We start from the raw sequence: 21868 nt of genomic DNA, 5'->3' as shown, positions 1-21868 counted from the left end.
CACAGACAGTGGGAGACGTTGGGCAAAATATTCCTAGGATCTATGTAATGTTGGATAACAGACAGGCATACCATCAAGCATCTATCATTGAGATGGATGGTAAGTTTTCTAATCAAGTTGTTTCTATAATGATTGACCCTGGATCTAATTATAGTTATGTTAATCCTGACCTGGTGGATAAGTGTGGTTTGAATAAAGAAGTGCATGCAAAGTCTTGGTTAGTGCAGTTGCCTATAGTTACTAAGAAGATACTTCATCACTGAGTAAGAGCTTGTACATTTGATTTGAATGGTATGCCTACCTCAACACATTTGAATGTATTACTGTTGGGATCATACAGTGGGCATGAATTGGTTGTACCTTCATAGAACCAAGGTGGATTGTTATGACAAATCTTGAGTGCTTGGATGACAATGGAGAACAAAGAGTCTTGCGGGGTAAGCAGAAAGCAACATCAATTAGAATGGTGACAACTATGCAGGCCAAGCGTTGTTGTAGGAAAGGGTGTGTGTTATTTGCAGTCAACATTTATGGTGACAAAGGTAAGGAAGTTGAGGATACAAATATTTTGAGCAAGTACCCAATTCTACAACAGTTTCGGGATGTATTTCCTGAGATATTTTAGAGTTACCACCTCACAGGGAAGTAGACTTTTCTATTGTGTTGGTGCCAGGGGCAACTCTGACATCAAAGGAACCTTACATGATGAGTATACCTGAGTTGGTAGAGTTGAAGTTGCAGTTGAAGGAAATGCTTGAGAAGGGGTACATTAGTCCAAGTGTATCACCATGGGGCACACCAGTATTGTTTGTGAAGAAGAATGATGGTAGTCTCAGGCTATGCATTGACTACAAGCAGTTAAATGAAGTGACCATCAAGAACAAGTATCCATTATCGAGGATTGATGACTTATTTGATCAAATGAAGGGAGCAATAATGTTCTTGAACATTGACCTGAGATCTAGATATCATCAGGTACGCATTAAAGAAGAGAACATCTACAATACAATTTTCCATACCAGGTATGGGCATTATGAGTTTGTTGTAGTTCCATTTGGTTTAACTAATTCTCCAACTAACTTTATATGCTTGATGAATAGTGTGTTGCATCCATATTTGGATAAGTTTGTTATTGTATACATTGATGATATATTGGTATATTCAAAAAATGAAGAAGAGCATGCCGAACACTTAACAATAGTATTGAGATTGTTGAGAGAGCATCAGTTGTATGCTAAGTTCAACAAGTGCAATTTCTTTCAGATCGAAGTCCACTACTTGGGACATGTGGTTTCCATGAAAGGCATAACAATGGACTCAGAAAAGGTAAGAGCTATCATGGAGTGGGCAACTCCTAGGAATGTAGATGAGGTGAGATCTTTCATGGGGTTAACATGTTATTACAGGAGGTTCATCAAGAACTTCTCGCATATTACTTATCCTATCATGTCATTGCAAAGGAAAGGAAAGAGGTTTGAATGGACAGAGGAGTGTTCAACCAGTTTTGAGCAGCTCAAGCAGTTGTTGACACATGCACAAGTCACTTTAGTTAACTCCTCCAAGTTGTCAGTTGACATGGAATTTCGATTTTCCTCAATTTGATTGAAGCAAAAAATCAAAATTGAGACTTTCTTATTGCATTTTCAACAATGGCTCACATTGCAACCTAGGAACGACAAATGTGAAAGTCTAGGTCCCAAACATGTCTCTCCAACACCATAATAACATCTTCTTGGTATATGAGGTGGTGACCCAACAAATTGCAGAGAGACAATGCGTTATCACTGGTGATGTCCATCTATTGGGCCTCCAAGTTTGTAATTAGGATGTGATATCGAAGAGGGATGCTATCATCAAATTGTTTAGTGCCTTGGTTGTGCCAAGTAGGGAGAGGCAACTTGCCTCTGCCTCTGCTTCCCCGATGAGGTCTGCCACACTCGCTCACCATAACGATTGCGAACAGATGCTATAACCAATGTTTCTACCTTCTATTACCCATGCTTCTGGCATTCTTAACATTCTTTATAGGCAAACGATTACTGCCATCAAGTGGATGTGTGTACAAGAACTTGAAGGGCCATAAATGCTAAGTCGAGAAGAGTTTGCCACCATCGCGATCATTTAGATTGTGAACAAACAAGGGGACAAGCTCAGGGCTCTGTGGTTCCCTCAAAACGAAAGCTTTGAACACATTAATTATGAGGGCAATTAATACGTCTCTCTACCATCTAGTTTAATAAATACAATTTTACCTAATATATAAAAATCTTAAAAATGAATTAATCCTTCCTTAAATAATAATATAATGATATTTTTTAATAATATTTATTTTAAGTGATATATGGGCTTAAAAACTACATTACAAAATAATAATAAATAAAATAACTAGGAAAGAATTAAAACCGACATTGTGTATTTAATAATAATATAATGATATTTTTTAATAAATATTTATTTTAAGTGATATATGAGCTTAAAAACTACATTACAAAATAATAAATAAAATAACTAGGAAAGAATTAGAACCGATATGTGTATTTAACCGTTATATCGTATTCATCCCCATCCTCGCTCATTTAATGAAAACTCGGTTGGTATCCTAATTCCTATGTCGGTTTTAATGAAATCTTGGTCGGTGGCTGGTTGTACAGAGCTTCTAGCCTTCGCCACCTTAATCTAGAGAGTCTGTCATTGATGGCCGCCTGCGCAAAGGCTTTAGGGAATGCAAAGGCAGGTTTTGAATTAGGGAATGCAAAGGCAGGTTTTGAGTTTACACAGAGGATTCTTGTGAGCAGCCCGGTCCAAAGATTTCCCCGAGCGATGCAGAGTAAAGCAAATTATACGGGCAAAGATCAGGAAAAAAATGCAAAGTCCGTAGGTAAAAGCGATTTCACCTACATCGAGTATAGAGGCAACAAGCATTTTGAGCTCTTGAAGACCGCCACTGTAGGTTTATCGGTTGTTGAGGTCAGATGATTTTTGTTTTATATTTTCTCAGTGATTGCATTTGATTTGCTGTAAACTGCAACTGGTCTAGGGTTTTCAGGGTTTTGATTTGGGGTTCCTCAGAGAGAAAGTTGTATTGGTATGGCGGGTTCCAAGGGGCAGATTAGGGTCCTCGCTAAAATCCGATCCTGCATGACGGATCTAACCCTAACCCTAACCTCGGGTCTTTATGTACGCCTATTTATCCGAAGCCCTAATTTTCGGCCATGATGGTTGTGGTGGTTGTTGTCAATAGCCGTCAACCGCAATTTTAGGCCATGATAGTTGTCAATATCCCCAAACCGTAATTTAGGCCATGATGTATATCAAATTTCGTTCATTTTAATCAAGATTGAATGTGAAACTCATTGGCCCTAACCATATCGGAAGTTAATAAAATTGCCGTAGAGGGGATTTGAATTTTTATTATCTTCTGTCAATGCCCTGGACATTTTTGAAGGCCCGCTTTTGCTTTTAAATACGCTGAGGATAACTGCAAAGCTATAACATATTTATTTACTTATTTAGCTGGGTTCTTTTATTTTGTTCAAATGAATTCTTTTTGTAATTGATTATCCTGTTTGGCTTTGGTTGAAAATTGAAAATTTAGGTGTATAGAACCACAAATATTTTTATATTTGAGAGAGTGCCCTTGTTTTCAAGGGGTTCGTAAAACGTCATTGTTGATGTAACTTGGAAATTGTTAATCAGTAATAAAGGAAATTGAAAATGATAATGTTCTTGAATTTATCCCTCTGATAATCATGCACAGCATTGACTCCATAATATTTTGTTTGGGTGGCTGCAACATGTGGAATATATCTACGACTGTTGCATTATTTACACTTCATTTATTTAGCATTCAAATATCAAGCATGCTAAATAAATAATCATATGCCATATGCTATTTTTTGCGCCCCCAATCCATAAACAAAATAATCATCGGGCTGATAGTGGTCAATTCAAGCACTTTCAATGCTTAGACCTTGCAGGTATAGATGTTGCCACTTTTGTGCTGCCAGCAGAGCTAACCATATGCCATTTTTTGCCCTAATTAGGCAATTTCCATCAAAGAAGAGGCTCAATTTTGAGTTATGAAGGTCAGACAAGGTGGAAATCATCCAAATTAGCTCCAACATTGTCTTAGACCAAGCCCTAGTTGAACTCGACCCTTGCCCTAGCTCTAGTAGCTTGCCTTTATGGATTGAAAATATGAAAAAGAAAGGTAAAAGATGAGTTTTTGAAGTTTTGATCATCAAGAGGGATGCTAGTGCCCTTTCCCTACTTGGGTGATGATGGAGTCTTAGGAACATTAACCATGGAAATATCAAACCTTTGAATGGAGAAAGGGTGAAAACCTTGGTTTTCAATTCCTAGCCCTAGCTATCATTTTATGAGGGAGAAATTCACTAGAAAAATGTTAATCTTCCAAACATTAGCCCAAATTTATATTCTCACTGCAATTAATTTTCTCGATAGAGCTTAACCATATGCCATTTTTTGCACCCCCAATTCATAAACAAAATAATCATTAGGTTGCTAGTGGTCAATTCAAGCACTTTCAGTGCTTAGACCTTGCGGGTATAGATGTTGCCACTTTCGTGTTGCTAGCAGAGCTAACTACTGCATCTGTGACTGGTTGGAAGTCTAAGTGACCTTGACGACTTACAGATGTTGTGCATGTCCTGGGTGAATTTGGCATAATAGATACCCATCTGTTGTGACACTTAAGCCAAAAGGAGGACCACTTTCTTATCAAGGGGTCATTTATCAATCAAAGAAAAAAAAGGAAAGTAATCAAAATGTATCATGAGAAAGGCATGGTTGTTTTAGTCTATGTCACAAGGTTCGTTGAACTTTAACCTTGAGGTTCGAATTTTGGCGAACCTTAATTTTTTGTTATCCTATAATTCATTTTAAATTTATATATAAAATAAACCAACCTAATGGCGAACCTCATGAAAAATTTGAACTTAAACTGAATCTAATCATTGTCGAACCTAAACTTGAATATGAACCATGTGACATTGGTTTTAGTTGCACCAAAATTCCTTCAAATGCATTTCTTTCCCAAAGCAGAGATGAAATCAGTCCTGAGTTGGTTGAAACATGTTTCCATTTAACCTACATTTGTTTTGGCTTAGAGACATTTCTCAAAGAAGAACGATAGTAAGAGCAGAAATATTTGAAAACAACAACCAAAGAATCCCAATCCCAATCCTTTAAGAGTATGGGTGATTGATGGTATTTGGGAACATGTGTGCAACATTATGTATTTACATTAAAGAAAATATTCATGATATCAAACACCAAAATGGAAACTCAGCTTTCCAACCCCGAGGTTCCAAGCTGCTAAATGAGTTGTGCATTTATGGATTATTTGCACTTGTAGTGATTCATCTAAAAGAAAATATATAACCCAATTTCACAAAAATGTAAGCTTAAATCTGTTCTAAAATCCAAGGAAACAAATCAACAAAAGGACTTGCAACAAAGGCACTGGTCGATCCTTTTTAGTTGGTTCACATTAATTCTCAATGCTTGACATTGACGCGAACAAAATCTCTCACATCTCCAAGACACATCTTGAGAGTCAATATAGAAAATGTATTTTTGGTGGATACAATTTACTGCGGCAATTTCAAAACTAGAGGGGGGTAGAGTATGTATGCCTTCGTAGGATTAATAGTTAAATCATTGCGCAGAGGTGGTGTAGAAATTTACAGGGTAAGTTCCTCAGACAGAACACCAAAGGACACCGCTCACAACCAGATCGCAGATCAATACACCAGTATTTTTGACGTGGTTAAAACCCTCAAAGAGGGAAACAGTCCACGGCCTGAGCCAATGTGGCCACTTCAGGAAATTTATTAATAAAAGAATGAAAATTTACATAAGCTTCTCTCATAGACGGATTACCCTACAAATGACCCTCCATGCGCTTTAAATAGAAATCATGGACCAATCGGGTGTCAAGCCAGGGATCAAGTGTCGGTAATACCGAGGAGAGAATGAACCGTCGGATCACTACATATCGTGACCATCGGATTGTAAGTTACAAAATGTACAAGGTAAAGAAACACACTTTACCTAACTCTATACCTAACTCTATACTAGACCAAGTTGTACTTAACTATTTCCTATGTGTCGGAATATCCGAACATCCCCCCTTAAGAACAACTTGGGATAGGATTGAAGGATTTACAAATATGACACAATAGGAGAAGGAAGGAGGCACTAGAGCCTATCCCCCCTTAGTGACAACTTCCTGAACTCCAACCATAAATCGAAGTTTATTGAACTTCGTCTCTGTGAGAGCCTTTGTGAAGATGTCTGCAACTTGATCATCTGTTGAACAATATTTCACTTCAAGAACATGGTCGTGAATGAGCTTTCTGATGAAGTGCATGTGCAGTTCAATGTGTTTGCTGCGCTGATGTTGGATTGGATCTTTGGATAGTTGAATGGCACTTTGATTATCACACCAAAGTGTAGTCAGATGCTGCTGCTGAAAGCCAAACTCTGACAGGATCTGACGAAGCCACAAGGCTTCCTTACTAGCTTCGACGACACCACGATACTCTGCTTCTGCTGATGAAAGAGAAATGGCACCTTGTTTCTTGCAAGCCCATGTAATAGGTCCTGAACCAAGAGTGAACACATAACCGGCAGTAGACTTCCGATCATCAGGGTCACCAGCCCAATCGGAATCAGTGAAACCAACCAATAGAGGAGATGCTTCGGCACTGTAATGAATCCCAAACTGAACTGTACCTCGAACATAACGAAGTATTCTTTTAGCTGCTTTCCAATGACTTTCACGTGGGTTTTGCATAAACCGAGCAACAAGGCCAACGACAAAGGAAAGGTCAGGTCGAGTATGGGTTAGATACAGAAGTTTTCCTACAAGTTGACGGTATAAGGTAGCATCAACTTCAGGAGAAGTACAAGTGACTGAAAGTTTGACTCCAGACTGGAAGGGAGACGGGGCTGGCTTACAGTCTTCCATGTGAAATGGCGTAGAATATCACAGGCATACTTGGACTGGGAAAGGGAAATACCTTCCTTGGATTGCAAGACTTGAAGACCGAGAAAATAATGTAAGTGTCCTAAGTCTGTCATTTCAAATTTCTTTTTAAGGCTAGACTTCACATGGTTTATAAGGTTGGGATCACTACTGGTAAGGATAAGATCATCAACATAAAGAACAAGAATAATAAGAGACTTGCCCACTTTCTTGGTGTAGACAGTATTGTCAGAATGACACCTAGAAAAGCCAGATTCTAAAAGAAAGCTATCCATTTTGGCATACCAAGCTCGAGGAGCTTGCTTGAGACCATAAAGGGATTTCTTAAGCCGACATACAAGGCTGGAGTTTGTTTTTATGAAGCCAATGGGTTGTTCCATGTAGATTTCTTCATGCAAGTCCCCATGCAAGAAGGCAGATTTAACATCCATCTGATGGACTTCCCATTTGAACGAGGCAGCAAGGGAAAGAACAAGGCGGATAGAGTTCATTTTGGAAACAGGGGAGAAGGTTTCAGTGTAGTCAATGCCTTCAACCTGTGAAAAACCTTTAGCAACAAGACGAGCTTTATGTTTATCAACTTTCCCATCTGGTCCATACTTGGTTCTGTAAACTCATTTTCATCTAACAAGTTTTCGTCCCTTTGGTAGAGGAACAAGATCCCATGTATCATTTGCCAATAATGAATGATATTCTTCATTCATAGTTGCTTCCCAATCTGGATGGCCTGAAGCTTCTGCAAAAGTGTCAGGATCATAATTTACTGGAGCTTGAGCCAGTAAAGAAGAGGCTCTGTCAAACTGAGAACGTGTGCGTTGCTGATCTGTAGGATCACCGGCAAGATCACCTGCTGCATCTCGAGTAGCACGAACCCATTTTGGAAGCTGAGGAGCTGAAGGAGGATCCTGAGATGGTGGGGGAGGATTTTCATCCTCACTTTCACCATCTGAAGAAGAATTGTTTTCAAAAGTAGAAGAGATAGGGAGAGGTGGCATATCCGCCGGACTAGGCTCGCAGGCCGATATATTTTCATCAAATTTTACATCTCTTCTAATGATAACATTTTTGGACTTAAATGGAATAAGTCTATAGCCTTTGACATCTTCAGAATATCCAACAAAAGTACATTTTTCACTCTTAGGTTCTAAAGCTTTATGCTTTTCATCTGGAATATGGGCCCACGCTTCACTTCCAAAAACACAAAAGTGACTTACATCTGGTTTGATTGAGCTCCATGCTTCTTCTGGAGTGATATTTTTTAAAGCCTTAGTAGGAGTGCGATTTATTATGTAATTTGCACAGTTAATTGCTTTTGCCCAAAAAATTAAGACCAAGTCCTTTAGATTGTAGCATACAATTAGCCATTTCCTTTAAGGTGCGATTCTTCCTTTCAGCTACACCATTTTGTTGTGGAGTATATGGAACAATATGTTGCATTTGAATTCCATTCTCAGTGCAAAAGTTGATGAATGTGTTTTTAACATATTCTCCGCCATTATCAGATCTTAGCTTAAGAATTTGATGTCCAGATTGTTTTTCAACAAAGGCCTTGAAGGCCAAAAATGTGTTAAATACTTCACTCTTGAGTTTTAAGAAGTATACCCAAGTGCGTCTGGAGAAATCATCAATGAAAGTTAAGAAATACTTGCAGCCAGAGAATGACACAACTGGAAGTGGACCACATAAATCACTATGCACAAGCTGTAGAGGGGCTGAGGCGTGCCAAGAGGCACGTTTTTCAAAACTGTCCCGATGATGTTTTCCGAGTACACATCCGGAACAAACACCATCTCTACAAGATACCATAGGAAGACCTGTCACCATATTTTCTTTACATAGGTGCTGAAGGGAGCGATAGTTTAAGTGACCAAATCGCTCATGCCAAAGTTTGCTCACTTCATCATTATGAGCAACAAATACTGAGGGAAGATTTGATGACCCAAAGTTGTGAAACTTATACAACCTTGTAGAATCATCAGCAATGCCAGTAGCTAAAATCTTTTTAGGATCTCTTAGGTCCTTGATTACAACATCATGAGGTGAAAATTCAACGATTTTACCTTCACCTGAATGAGTTATCTGATATACAGAGAGAAGGTTGCAGGATAAGGTTGGAACACATAATACATCATTAAACTGACCATTGTCTAGATGAACAGTTCCAGTCCCTACAACACTAAGAGATCTATCATCACCAACATATATATTTTTGGTGTTATAGTCATTTAAAGAAGAAAATATGGCTTTGTTTTTGGCCATGTGATAAGAAGCTCCAGAATCAATGAGCCACTCATGAGAATGAGAAGAAGAAGATACATTTAGTGCATAGCCAGACCGAGATGCTTGACAACCACATGCAGAAAGTGCCATTCCTGAAGATGAAGTTGAAGTTGAAGATTGCTCCAAATGGATGTTATGTTTCTTCATCGCTGCTTCCAAGGCTTCCATCTTCTTAAAGCATTTGGATTGTGAGTGGCCATCTCGATTACAAAAGTTGCAATGTCTATCAGTCTTCTTCCATTTGTTTTTATTTGTCTTATCATTTTGTTGAAATGATTTTTCATTTTGAGGCTGAGATTGCTTAGGACCCTTGTTTGGTTTAGGACCATTCTTTTAGGATATGACTTCTTAGGATTCTTTGAATTTGGTTGCTGCTGGGCGGCTAACGCTTTCTTGGAAGAGTTTCCAAGTTTAAGAAGACCAAGGTGTAGAGACCTTTACTTCTAAGTAAATCCTCTATGTAGGACAACCATTGGAAGTAGTTGGTGTTGTCAAGGGTAACTTGGTATTAACTTTCCATTTCAACGGAAACTGAAGCTAAAGATGCTAATGGATAGATCTCGAAAAATTAGGCTGGTTTAAAAAAAACGGCTCTGAAAACGGCTTCCGGATGAAGAAGTTATGGCTTTTTGAAAAAAGTTGATGAAGTCGTCGACGAAGTGCGGGAATGTGCGGAAATGAAAAAAATCCGCCCCCAAAAAATGGAGACTTGAACCCAAGACCTCTACTCTCTTAGAATAGCTTTGAGCCAATTGGGCTATACAAAAAATTTGAGAGAGAGAGAGGGGGGGGGGTTGATGCTTTGGGTTGCGTGCTTGCTTTGAGAAGGCTCTTTTTCCCTACAAAACAAAAAACACAAAACCCAACACGGACATACAAAAAAAAACGAACCTTGCGGCTCGAAGTTAGCTTTAGCCGAAAAACTAAATATTTTCAAAAATGAACCTTGCGGCTCAAAGTTAGCTTTAGCCGGAAACTAAATATTTTCCTCAATGTTTCTGATTTTCCGAGATCACACTAAGGCGCAGGGAAAAGAGCATACGCATGAGAAAAATCCTTCCTTTCTGTTTCTGATTTGCCCAGATCGCACAGAGTCGCAGGGCAAAGAGCATACACAGAAATGAAAGGTATAGATCCGGTAATAAAAAAGGCTAAATAAACCGAAACCGAAATAAACAGAGAGAAAATAACTGTAAACTGCAAATAAACACTGTATACCTCCAGATCTTAAAAATGATGCAGCTAGGGCTACCGGAAACCTTTTCGCGTGAAACGAAAGGGGTTCCTCACTGGAATAGATGCTCCCAACACAACAGAGCAGTCCTCTCGGCTCGAAAGCAGTCAGAAATAGTAGATCTAGGAAACGGCAGTCGGATGCAGTTCTACCGACTTCAATTTTGGATCACCAACGGACGCGGCCCTCAAATAGCTCTGATACCATGTAGGAATTTACAGGGTAAGTTCCTCAGACAGAACACCAAAGGACACCGCTCACAACCAGATCGCAGATCAATACACCAGTATTTTTGACGTGGTTAAAACCCTCAAAGAGGGAAATAGTCCACGGCTTGAGGCAACGCGGCCACTTCAGGCAATTTATTAATAAAAGAATGAAAATTTACATAAGCTTCTCTCATAGACGGATTACCCTACAAATGACCCTCCATGCGCTTTAAATAGAAATCATGGACCAATCGGGTGTCAAGCCACGGATCAAGTGTCGGTAATACCGAGGAGAGAATGAACCGTCGGATCACTACATATCGTGATCGTCAGATTGTAAGTTACAAAATGTACAAGGTAAAGAAACACACTTTACCTAACTCTATACTAGACCAAGTTGTACTTAACTATTTCCTATGTGTCGGAATATCCTAACAGGCGGGTCCCTTGTCCCACAAACAAGGGTTTCTCATACACCAATTTGGTGTCTGGGTTGGCTGTGACCCTTAAAAATGGATAATAATAATAATTTCATCATGGATCCTGTCTTTATTGCTTAATTCCTCTCATTAGAAGCATGCATTCTCATTTCCCAAACTCGATTGTAGTTGCACAAGTATTTATTTGCCTCAAGGTTGGTATTAAATATAAAATAAAACAATAGTGGCAGTGGATAGTATTTCAATTTTTAATGCCCCAATTTTCTAGTCAATCCAAGAGAAAAAGACTGAAGTGTTCTTGATTAGTTTCAACATGAAAACATGATGACCAGACCAGTAAACTAGAAATTAACTCATCATAACTGAAGTTTATCTCATGAACTTGCACTCATGCTAGGGAGACAAAATTTTTGTCTTCATTGGTTATGTCACAAGCTAGAAGACCTTCCATTGCTACATTTTCAACAAGGTTCTGGTCCAATTCACATTTTTGGGCTTTGTTGGTTCAATGAATGGAGATGAGGGTAAATATGGTCTTTTATTCCCTCATGAATGATTCTCCTTGCCTCAATGTCATACTTGTTATGTTGGATCAACTGTTGGGCATCTTGAGGTGGCACTATTTGCTGCTTCACAAACTCGAGCACCCCATTATCTTCTAACAACAATGATATTTGCTCCTTCCATGTGTAGAAGCTCGAGGCTCCCTCTAAACTGTGATTCGACCTTAGTCTTTGGAATGCCGTACATTATCCAAAGAATTGCTTTGCTCTTCAAACTCTAGCACAAGCCTTCTGCTTGATCTACACTATCCACTAAATGGTCAATCTGGCGCTAGTCTTTAAACTGAGCTTTTGCTCTGATACCATGTTACTTTCACCAAGATATAGAGTTTCTTAACAACTTGTAAGTAACAAAATAATCATCAGAGAAAAAAACACAATCACACAAATTGACATGCTTGTTTACTCTGGAAACCTAACAGGGAAACCCTGCTTCCTTGGTTGTGGTATTTTTATCGATTGTTCTTGAGCAATTGGATCCATTACAAATCACTCTGTCTCTGAGAGAACATTCCACTTCTTCTCACAAATCTCAGCTAATACAATTGATCTCGGCTCTCTAGCATGCAATTGTTCCTTTCCTGCCTCCTTGACTTGCCTTGCAAACCCTGCTCTCTCTTACTTGATGTTTGTGCACTAGAAGCCTCCTAAAGCCTTGTGCACTAGAAGCCTCCTAAAGCCTTGTGCACTAGGTCCCTATTTCCCAACGCACATGAGGCCTCGTAATCCTAGCGCAAATTTGCCCCTATTTCCTTATGTAGTTTTGGCTCCTATCTTGTAGCTCAATTCCTCCTATTCTCTTGCGCACTTGTGACTTATTAGTCCTTAGGACACAAGCTCTGCGCAAAATCTCCTAAATACGTGCGCACTTACGATCTCTTATTCCTTAGGACACAATCAAGGATAATCTCACAAACCTTGTGAACAAAATCTACGATTTCTCATGCCTTCATCCTCCTCTTTATAGACCCAATTCGAGCATGTAAGGGGCCTAGCTCAATTTAAAAACTCGAGTCTTGATTGACGAGTTAACTGAGTCTAATTGATTCTCTCTCCAATCAACAATTGGAGTATTAACTTGTTTTCCCTTCATTCAAGATTGGAGACTAACTCGCTCTAACTGAGCTTGTAATTGCCACCTCGTTCTATAGTCAAATTGATGAAGACGCCACTTAATTGAAGCTCCAATCTATGCATGCCATCTTGATGATTATTCTAGTAAACTGGAAATCAACTAATTGTAACTGAAGTCTAACTCATGAGCTCATACTCATACTAAGAGAAAGATAAATTAAAGTCTTTACTAGCTAAGTCACAAGTCAAAAGACCTTTACTTACTACATTTTCAACACTAGCTAGCTTATCCCGAACCTGAATGAACCTGGGAAGGTATGTAATGGTGGGCTCTCCTTTGCTCAACTGGACATGTCTTAGCTTGTCCTTCAATGTGAGCTTCCTGACATCACTAGTACCCTGACACAAATCCAAGATGAGTTTCCACATCTCGTATGCTGTCTTCTTCCCATGGAGATGAGGTATAGTATGGGCTTTGGCCCCGATCAAGAATGATTCGCCTGGCCTTGGTGTCATTCTTGTTATGCTAGATCAACTCTTGGGGATCTACAGGTGGAACTATTTGATTCACCACAAATTCTAGCACCTCGTTATCTTCCAACACCACTGAGATCCACTCTCTCCATCAACAGAAGTTAAAGGTTCTCTCTAAACAATGATTTGTCCTTAGTCCTTGGAAGGACATGCTGCTTATCCAAAAACTACTTTTCAAAATTCTAGCACAAGTATGCTGATTGATTTGTGCCCTTCACCGACTTAACAATTCTGGTGCTAGTTTTTATGCAGAACTCTACTCTGATACCATTTTAATTTTCATGAAACCCTGTAACTACTTAGATGAATTACTGAAAATTGAAACCAAATTTACTTTCACCAAGATACAAAGTCTCTTAACAATTTATAAGCAGCGGAAATACACTAGAGATAAAAAACATGCACAATAAATTGACATGCTTGTTTTACCTAGGAAACCAAAAAAGAAAACTTGCTTTCTTTGTTGTGGTATTTTATTGATTGTTCTTGAGCAAATCGATCTATTACTATTCATGCTACAACTACAACCAACATTCTATCTCTGAGAAAGTTCTAGGCTTCTCCTCATTAATCTTAGCTTCTACAATTGATCTCGACCTGCCTTGATCATTGCTTGATCTCAACCCTGCACACAATTGTTGCCTTATTGAATAGCCTTGATCTGCTTTGCAAATCTTGATCTCCTTAGCTCCGCAATCCTTACGCACTAGGATCCTAAATCCTTGTGCACAAGCTCTTATTTCCTAGCGCACTTGTGCTCCTCATTCCTTGCGCAATTGAGCCCTATTTCCTTGTGCACAATCTCCTATTTCCTAACGCGCAATTGCTTGTCAATTATGTGCACTCCACACACAAAGAATGATCTATGAATTTGTGCATTTGTCCTTCTATTTATAGATAGAATTCAAACTGTGCAAGGATGCCTAGTTTGATTAGCAGTTCACTCGAGTTTCCTTCAATGTGATTGCTAGTTAACTGAGAACTCAACTCATTCTCTCTCTAATCAACACTGAAGTCTTAACTCATTCTCTTTCTAATGAACACTGAAGTCTTAAATCGTTCTAACTAAACTCGTCACTTCCACCTCGTCTTGTAGTCTAACTGAAGAAGACTCCACTTAACTGAAGCTCCAACACTACACATGAAAACATGACCATTCTAAGAAATTGAAAATCAATTCATTATAATTGAAGTCTATCTCATGAACTCACTCTCATGCTAGATAAAGACAAATTTGTGGTCTTCATTGGGTAAGGCACAAGCCAAAATACCTTCCATTGCTACATTTTGACATTCCCTCTTAGTGAGGAAGGGATTCTATAGAATGCCCAACTTTTCTTTGAAATATACGAAACTACCTTTTTTCGTTGCTTTGGCCAAGATATCTACTGTTTGCTCTTCTAGTAGCAACGTACTTGGCCTTTGTTGAACTGAGTGCAACTGATCTCTACTTCCTGTTGAACCAGGAAATAATTGCTGACCTAATGCTGAAGAAACAACGTGAAGTACTCTTTTGATCTGTTCAACTCCTTGCCTGATCTGCATCAGTGAATCCCTAAAGCCTCACTACATCAACCTGTTTGTACCATAATCCACAATTTGCCATACCTTTGAGATATCTCAAAACATGCTTCATATTAAGCTAGTGAACTCTCGTAGGATCCATCATGAACTGGTTCATTGCAAAACATATGTTAGGCCATGTGTTGACTAAGTACATGAACGACCTGATGAGTTGCCTGTACAATGTAGCATTCACTTGGTCTGCTTTGCTAGCGTCCCATGTTCCTCCATTTTGTGACTATATGTGTGGTCATGGGCATGCAATCTTGCATATGAAACCTCTTTAGGATCTTTATAGTGTACTTTCACTGCCCCAAGAAGATTTCCCAATCAACCTGCCATATTTTTAGCCGGAGGAAATAGTTCATAAGCCCTATACCCTTCATTGCAAACTCCCTTGCAAGGTTTGCCTTGCAATCTTGAATCAAGATGTTTGCTCTAGTCAAAATAATATCGTAATCATAGAGCACTAGAATCAGTGAAAGCTCTCCAATCATGATGCAGTACAGGTTGGCATCTGCCTCACTCTTGGTGAAGCCCTATCCCTGAAGGTAGATATCACTACAAGTGTACCATGCTCTCAGAGCTTGCTTGTGCTCGTAAGGAGCTCTTCAACAAATATGCATAGTGCCTTTTCTGAAGGTCTCAAACCCCTCTGTTTGCTCCATATAAATATCCTCCTCAACCACCTTGTCAAGGAATGCTATCTTCACGTCCATCTGGTGGATCTTCCACCCCATTTGAGTTGCAAGTGCTGAAATCATCTTGATGGATGAATAACGTGCCACTGGAGCGAATGTCTCCTCATAGTTGATGTCCTCAACCTATATGAGAAGCCCTCAGCCATAAACTTGGCCCTGTACTTCTCTACACTCCCATCTGCTCCATGCTTTTCTTGCCTTTTCTTGCTTTTCTACCTAGTGTGAGCCTACTACTGACTTGCCTTTTGGTAGTGGCACAATATCCCAGACATCATTCTTTATGATGGAGGAATATTCCTCCACCATGGCATCTCGCCAAACTTGTTGAGAGGCTGCTTCCTCATAACAAGAAGGCTTTGTGTCTAACAAATTTGTCATTATTGCCATATATACGATGTACTTCTGTGGTTGTTTTCTCTGCCTGAACACAGAGCTAGGAGTCTTAATTCGCTCCTCGGCCTCTTGAATTAACCTCTCGACCCACTTGGTTCTCTTCCTCCCTGTGGTGGGAGTCACTGACTGAGTGTTTGCCTCCACTCATCTTGGTATCTCCTTATCATGTTATGACTCTTGGTAATTTTGTTGGGCGACTCGCTTGCCACTTAGTTGAGACTCAACGTGTAACACTGGCTGAGGCTCCTACTTGGGAGTGACTAGCTCCGCCTCAGGTACTCCAACTTGCTCTCGCTCCAAGGATTCCCTCAAAGCTCTATCCTCCTCAAAACTCACGTCTCTCCTGATAACTATCTTCTTGAGCGATGATATATATGCCCTGCATGCCTGAGATGTCTCACTGTAACCCATGAAAAAATCTCTTTTAAGCTTGTGGGTTCCAGCTTCTTCTTGGTCTCTTTGGATACATGGAACTAAAATTTTGTCGGAAAGATGCGCAAGTGAGAAACATCAGGCTTCTTGCCTGTGAAAGCCTCCTCAAGTATAACTCGTTCAAGCACTCTGTGTGGACCCCCTGTTTTGTAGAAATATTGCAGTATTGCATGCCTTTGCCCACTAGAACATGGGTATCGCCTGATTATGCAACATATCCTTGGCTGCTTCAACTATGATGCGGTTCTTCCTTAGCTACCCCATTTTTCGAGGTTTATGGGGTGCTGTAAGCTCTCTCCTAATGCCCTCGCACGCACGTCCTTTAAGGCATTGGAGACATATTCCCCACCACTGTCACTTAATGCTTTGATCTTCTTCCCGGTTTGGTTTTCTACCCAGGCCTTAAACTCCACGAACTTTCAAAAGACCTCCTCCTTCTTCATAAAGAAGATCTGTGTTTTTTGAGAATAGTCATCTATGAAATTGACAATACTTATTGCTCATGAGTGGTGGAGAAGATAAGGGCTCATATACATCTAAATGTACCAACTCCAAAATCCCTTTGGCTTTGCAATATCGACTCTGAAAAGATGACTTGGCATACTTGCAAGGTGTGCACCCTTTGCACACATCATGCTGGTTGAATGTGCACTGTGGTAGTCCTGTGGCCATCTGCCGAAGGATCTTCAATGCCCCATGATGCAAATGTCCTTACGTTTGTGCCAAAGCTCTCCCACGTCTCTGCTTTGCGCACTTCCTGCCTTGCTACTGAAGGCTGCGCATGAATAAACCTGCAACCTGTAAAGATTTTTCATCCTCACACTAATTTGCTTCATAGATCCATAAGCTAAATGGTTGAGGTAAGCCTTACCTTTGCTAAAATCGACATCACAACCCTTTTCCTCTAGGGTAGCAATAGAAACAAGGTTCTTTTTAAGGCCTGGAACATAGAGGACATCCTTGAGATGGAGAGAGCTACCAGATTCCATCTCAAAACTGATAGTACCTACTTCCCTAGTCATGTACTTGCGATCATCTACTAGCTCAATGTGAAACTGCATGTCCTCCTCTTTTAATTGGCTGAAATATTCCTTGTTCCTGGTCATGTGGAAGGTGCTGAAATTCTAGTGATGCAAAGATTAGAATAGTTTTTCATAGTTTGATAACTACTTCTACTGATATATACAATTTCTTCTTGATCCTTTCATCAACAAGTAGATATACATGAAAAACTTCAACCAATGACTTTTCAACAAGAGTAGTAAATAGAAATCATAGTAGATAATGAACAATAGACAAGAGACACCAAGATTAGGTTCACATCCAGGGGAAAACCCAATTAGGGGAAAACCCAAAATTCTTTTCTTATGAGGGAGAGATTTTGTCCATCAATAGTACATCAAAAATGTTTCAACAATTCCAAAATGATTAACAATAAGGTATTTATCCAAGTTTGTTCATATAATGAGAGAGATGTCACTTTTGTTCAACAAGAAAGGTCTGAATAACGCTGATTTGTAGCCTTGAAGCTACTGTCAAAGAAGGCTGAAGACATTACTCTAATTACAAAAGAATAGCCCAAAGTTTATACCCAAACAACTCAGTCAACTTCAGAAATAAGTCAGAACATAGAGTGGGTCTCCCTGCAATTTTTTGGCCACAAGAGCAGCCATAAAACAGAGATAAAAATTGATCCCAAGTCACTGTGTCAATGAAGCCTTGAAGGAGGTCAAATTACAGTGAAAAAATCCCTTGAAAGACTTCTTCACACATGTGAGTAAGCTTGTAATAAAAGTTTGAATTCTCTTGTAATTGTAGACTGAATCGTTGAGCTTGATGATGGACGAAATGATGCTAATGACCACTTATTAATAAGTGTGCTAATTAGCCCTAGTAGCGTCGACTTGATGACCTCTTATGGAGCCGACTTGTAGGTGATTTCTTCTCCATGTTTTTGATGAAAAATGGCGATCATAGCTACCTTATATTTCAACACTCCTTAGCTAGGGAGGTAGTTTTTCATTCTCTCTCATGATCCATCTTCCCGACCAGTCCATAGGACCCTCGGCCCACAGCCTAAGGAAGAGAACATAATCCAAGTTTCTCTTTCTCGACCTCATCATAAGGAAAGATACATAGCATCCATCTGAAAGCATCTCCTTGTCAACAAGGTCTCTCGACACACAACCTACAAGAAGAGTCATCAATAGATCTCCTGAACAACAATGTCTCTTGGAACATAGCTAATGGGAGGAATCATCAATACATCTCTTGGACAACAATGTCTCTCGACACATAGCTTGCAGGAGGAATCATCGATACATATCCTAGACAACAATGTCTCTTGACACACAACCTACGGGAGGAATCCATCCCCCAGACCTCAATGTCTCTCGGCACATAGCCTATGGGAGATTTTTTTTATCCATGATGCTATGTAATTAGTGCTTCCTCTCACTCGAAGAGGGGTTCTTAACCAAACTTCATTTGGGACAACGACTTCGTCAATACATCAGTAATCTACTCATCAATAGGAACATATTCGAGCCTCACAACTCCTCTTTGAGCAATATTCTGGATGTAGTGATACTTAATTTCAATATGCTTTGATTTGTCATGGAACACCGGGTTCTTAGGGAACCTCACACAAATTTGATTATCACAATAGATAATAGTCGGCTCTAACATTTGATCAAACAAGTTAGAGAACAATTTTTGAAACCATATACCCTCATAGTAGGCAACATTAGCAATGTATTCAACTTCGGCTATACTTAATGCAATAAAGGTTTGTTTCCTGCTAGACTATGAAACCATGGTGGAGCCCAGGCTAAAGCAATAACCAAAGGTGCTCTTTCTATCATTAGAGCTACCGACCCAATTTGCATCAGTGAAACCATATAGTTGCCATTAACCATTAGAAGCATACATCAAACCATACTTAATGGTACCTCGTTAGTACCTCAATATGTGTTTTGCTACAACCCAGTGTACACAATGAGGATCCACTAGGAATTGACTGCATGTATTAAATGCATAACAAATATCTGTCTTGGTATTCACAAGATAGTTCAACAATCCAATCAATCTCCGATATATAGTAGGATCAAACAACTTTGAGTCACTGTCCCAAGTTTTCTTCAAGTTTGTCACCATAGGAGTGTCCATCGACTTGTAGTCCATCATGCCAAATTTTTGAAGAAACGAAACAATGTACTTTCGTTGGCCCCCAAAGATCCCCTCAAGTTTTTGCCAAATTTCCAATCCCAAATAGTAATGCATGAGGCCAATGCCTTTCATTTCAAATTCAGAAACCAACTCCCTCTTGCATTGAACAATCAATACTCCGGCACTTGTTAGAAACAAATCATCTACATGTAATAATAATACTAGCGGTTCACCATCAACAACTTTGAAATATAGATTCAGATCAACATCACACTTCTTGAAGCCCAAACTCAATAGATAACCATCAATATGGCAATACCATGCATGAGGGCTGCTTCAACCCATGCAATGCCTTCTTCAATTTGCAAATATGAGTTTCTCTATTGTGGACCTCAAAACGTTGAGGTTGTTTAATGTAGACCTCTTCTTTAATGACCCCATTCAGAAAAGCTGTTTTGACATCCATTTGATGCAACTTCCAACTTGCAATAGATGCAAGAGCAATAACAGATCTAATAGATGCATACCTGGCAATAGTAGCAAATGCGTCTTCATAATCCTCTCCCTCTTTCTAGAAGAATCCACGAGACACAAATCTAGCCCTATATTTCTCCACACTTACTTTAGCAACATGTTTTATCTTGCAGATCCATTTTGAAGATACTATGTATTTCCCTCCAGGTCTAGGCATGATCTCCCAAACATCGTTCTTCAATATAGATTGATATTCTTCAGTCATCACATCTTTCCATATTTTCTCTTCAACAACGTCTTGATAGGAGGATGGCTAAGATTTAATGATCTTGCACATCAAGGCTGTATAACCATGGTACTTTTTTGGCTTCTTGCTTTCCCTCAAAGTCCCATGAGTAGTAACATGACCTTCAACTTCCTTCAAAGTTATTTAACCAGGCAAGTCTCTTTCTTGTCTCAGCAATAGGTACTTTCGTAGATTCAATAGGTTCACAATCAATGTCTTTTGCATAGGAGTATTCATTTCATAGGTACAGACTCTTGGGGCTTTGGTTCCACATTCTTTGAGTAGTTTGTACTTCATCAGATTCCAAGTGTGAACCCTTGGATTTCTAGAATGCAACATCCTCATCAAATATAACATCCCTGCAGGTCTCAATATATCGTTACCCTGGAATATAGACCCTAAAGGTCTTTGAATTCTCACTATATCCAACAAAAGTCCCCTTTCTTCTAGATGGTTCCAACTTTGTCCTTTCTCTTTGGGTGCATGAACACAAATTGGACAACAGATTCTTTAATGTTCAACATTTGGTCTCTCACCTGTAAAGACTTCTTCAGGAGTGTTATAGTCCTGTTTTGAACGTAGAGTAGATAGCAATCCTTGCAGCTTCACTTCGAAGAAACATTGGCAATTCTTGATCATGTGGCATAGCTTTGACAACTTCCATTATAGTTCTATTCTTTCTTTAAGCAGTTCCATTTTGTTTGGGGTAGTAGGGAACTATTAACTCCCTCTTAATTCCAGCATCCCTGTAGAAGTCAATTAATTCATTTGATACATACTCCCCACCATTGTTGGACCTTAGAGTCTTGATCCTTCTTCTTGTAGCATTTTCAACCTATGCTTTGAATTCATGAAACTTTTCAAACACTTGATCCTTGGTGTTGAAAACAATAGCGAGAAAGTGACTCCTTGATTTGTGCCTTAATTCAAGGAGTTAAATTCGAGTTCCTTCTTGTGCGTGCTCAAGTTCCTATAAATCAAGAGATTCCTTATAAATTAGGACGAGTTCCTAAAATTTATGAATGTCCCTAAAACATAGGATGAGTTAGGTTGCAATTAACTGATGTGTTGAAATTGAAAGTCCATTTTTTTATTTTCTAGTGTGAGTTGATTGAGGAAAAACACAAGTGATTGATTTTCAAGTGGTTGATTGGAAATAGGACGAGTTGCATGAACAATTAACTCATGTTGACTCAATCAATCACAAAAGCAAACTCTTTAATTAGAAACTTACTAACTTTAACCATTCAAATTACCTTTAAAAGTAGGAATGAAGGCACAAGTTTAATCATTGTTTTGATGAACAAGAGTCAGTCAGACCAAGCAATAGGAAGCATGAGTTTGTGCATGGAGCTTGTGAGGAGAAAATTTCGTGGATTTTCTACATGGTATCAAAGCAGTGAACAAAATCGATCACCACACAAGACCTCAAGTACAATGTTCATGGAAGGAGTCATGGGCTATTAGGAGGCAGATTCGAATGGGAGCCCTAGTTCAGCGGATAA

At 39.3% G+C, this 21868-nt stretch overlaps 1 protein-coding gene across 7 annotated transcripts in view; it reads left to right on the top strand.

Moving 5' to 3' along the window:
• The first annotated feature begins 2534 nt into the window (after window positions 1-2534).
• The window catches only part of LOC149208027 (uncharacterized), a 77710-nt gene continuing 58376 nt past the window's right edge, over window positions 2535-21868 (top strand). For 2 of the 7 annotated variants that reach the window (XM_089395913.1, XM_089395914.1), the window contains exon 1: window positions 2535-2967. In XM_089395913.1, coding sequence (XP_089252039.1) covers window positions 2695-2967 — 273 coding nt within the window. In that variant the 5' untranslated portion in view covers window positions 2535-2694. The remainder of the gene's footprint in view (window positions 2968-21868) is intronic. The other 5 variants (XR_016252716.1, XM_089395916.1, XM_089395915.1 and 2 more) reach the window with 4 other exon arrangements.

The sequence above is a fragment of the Pinus tabuliformis genome, chromosome 1_2 (assembly GCF_031772625.1).
Source record: "Pinus tabuliformis cultivar Carrire ecotype Pingquan chromosome 1_2, CPIR1, whole genome shotgun sequence".
Lineage (NCBI taxonomy): Eukaryota > Viridiplantae > Streptophyta > Pinopsida > Pinales > Pinaceae > Pinus > Pinus tabuliformis.
This window is presented reverse-complemented; position numbering and strand designations above follow the sequence as displayed.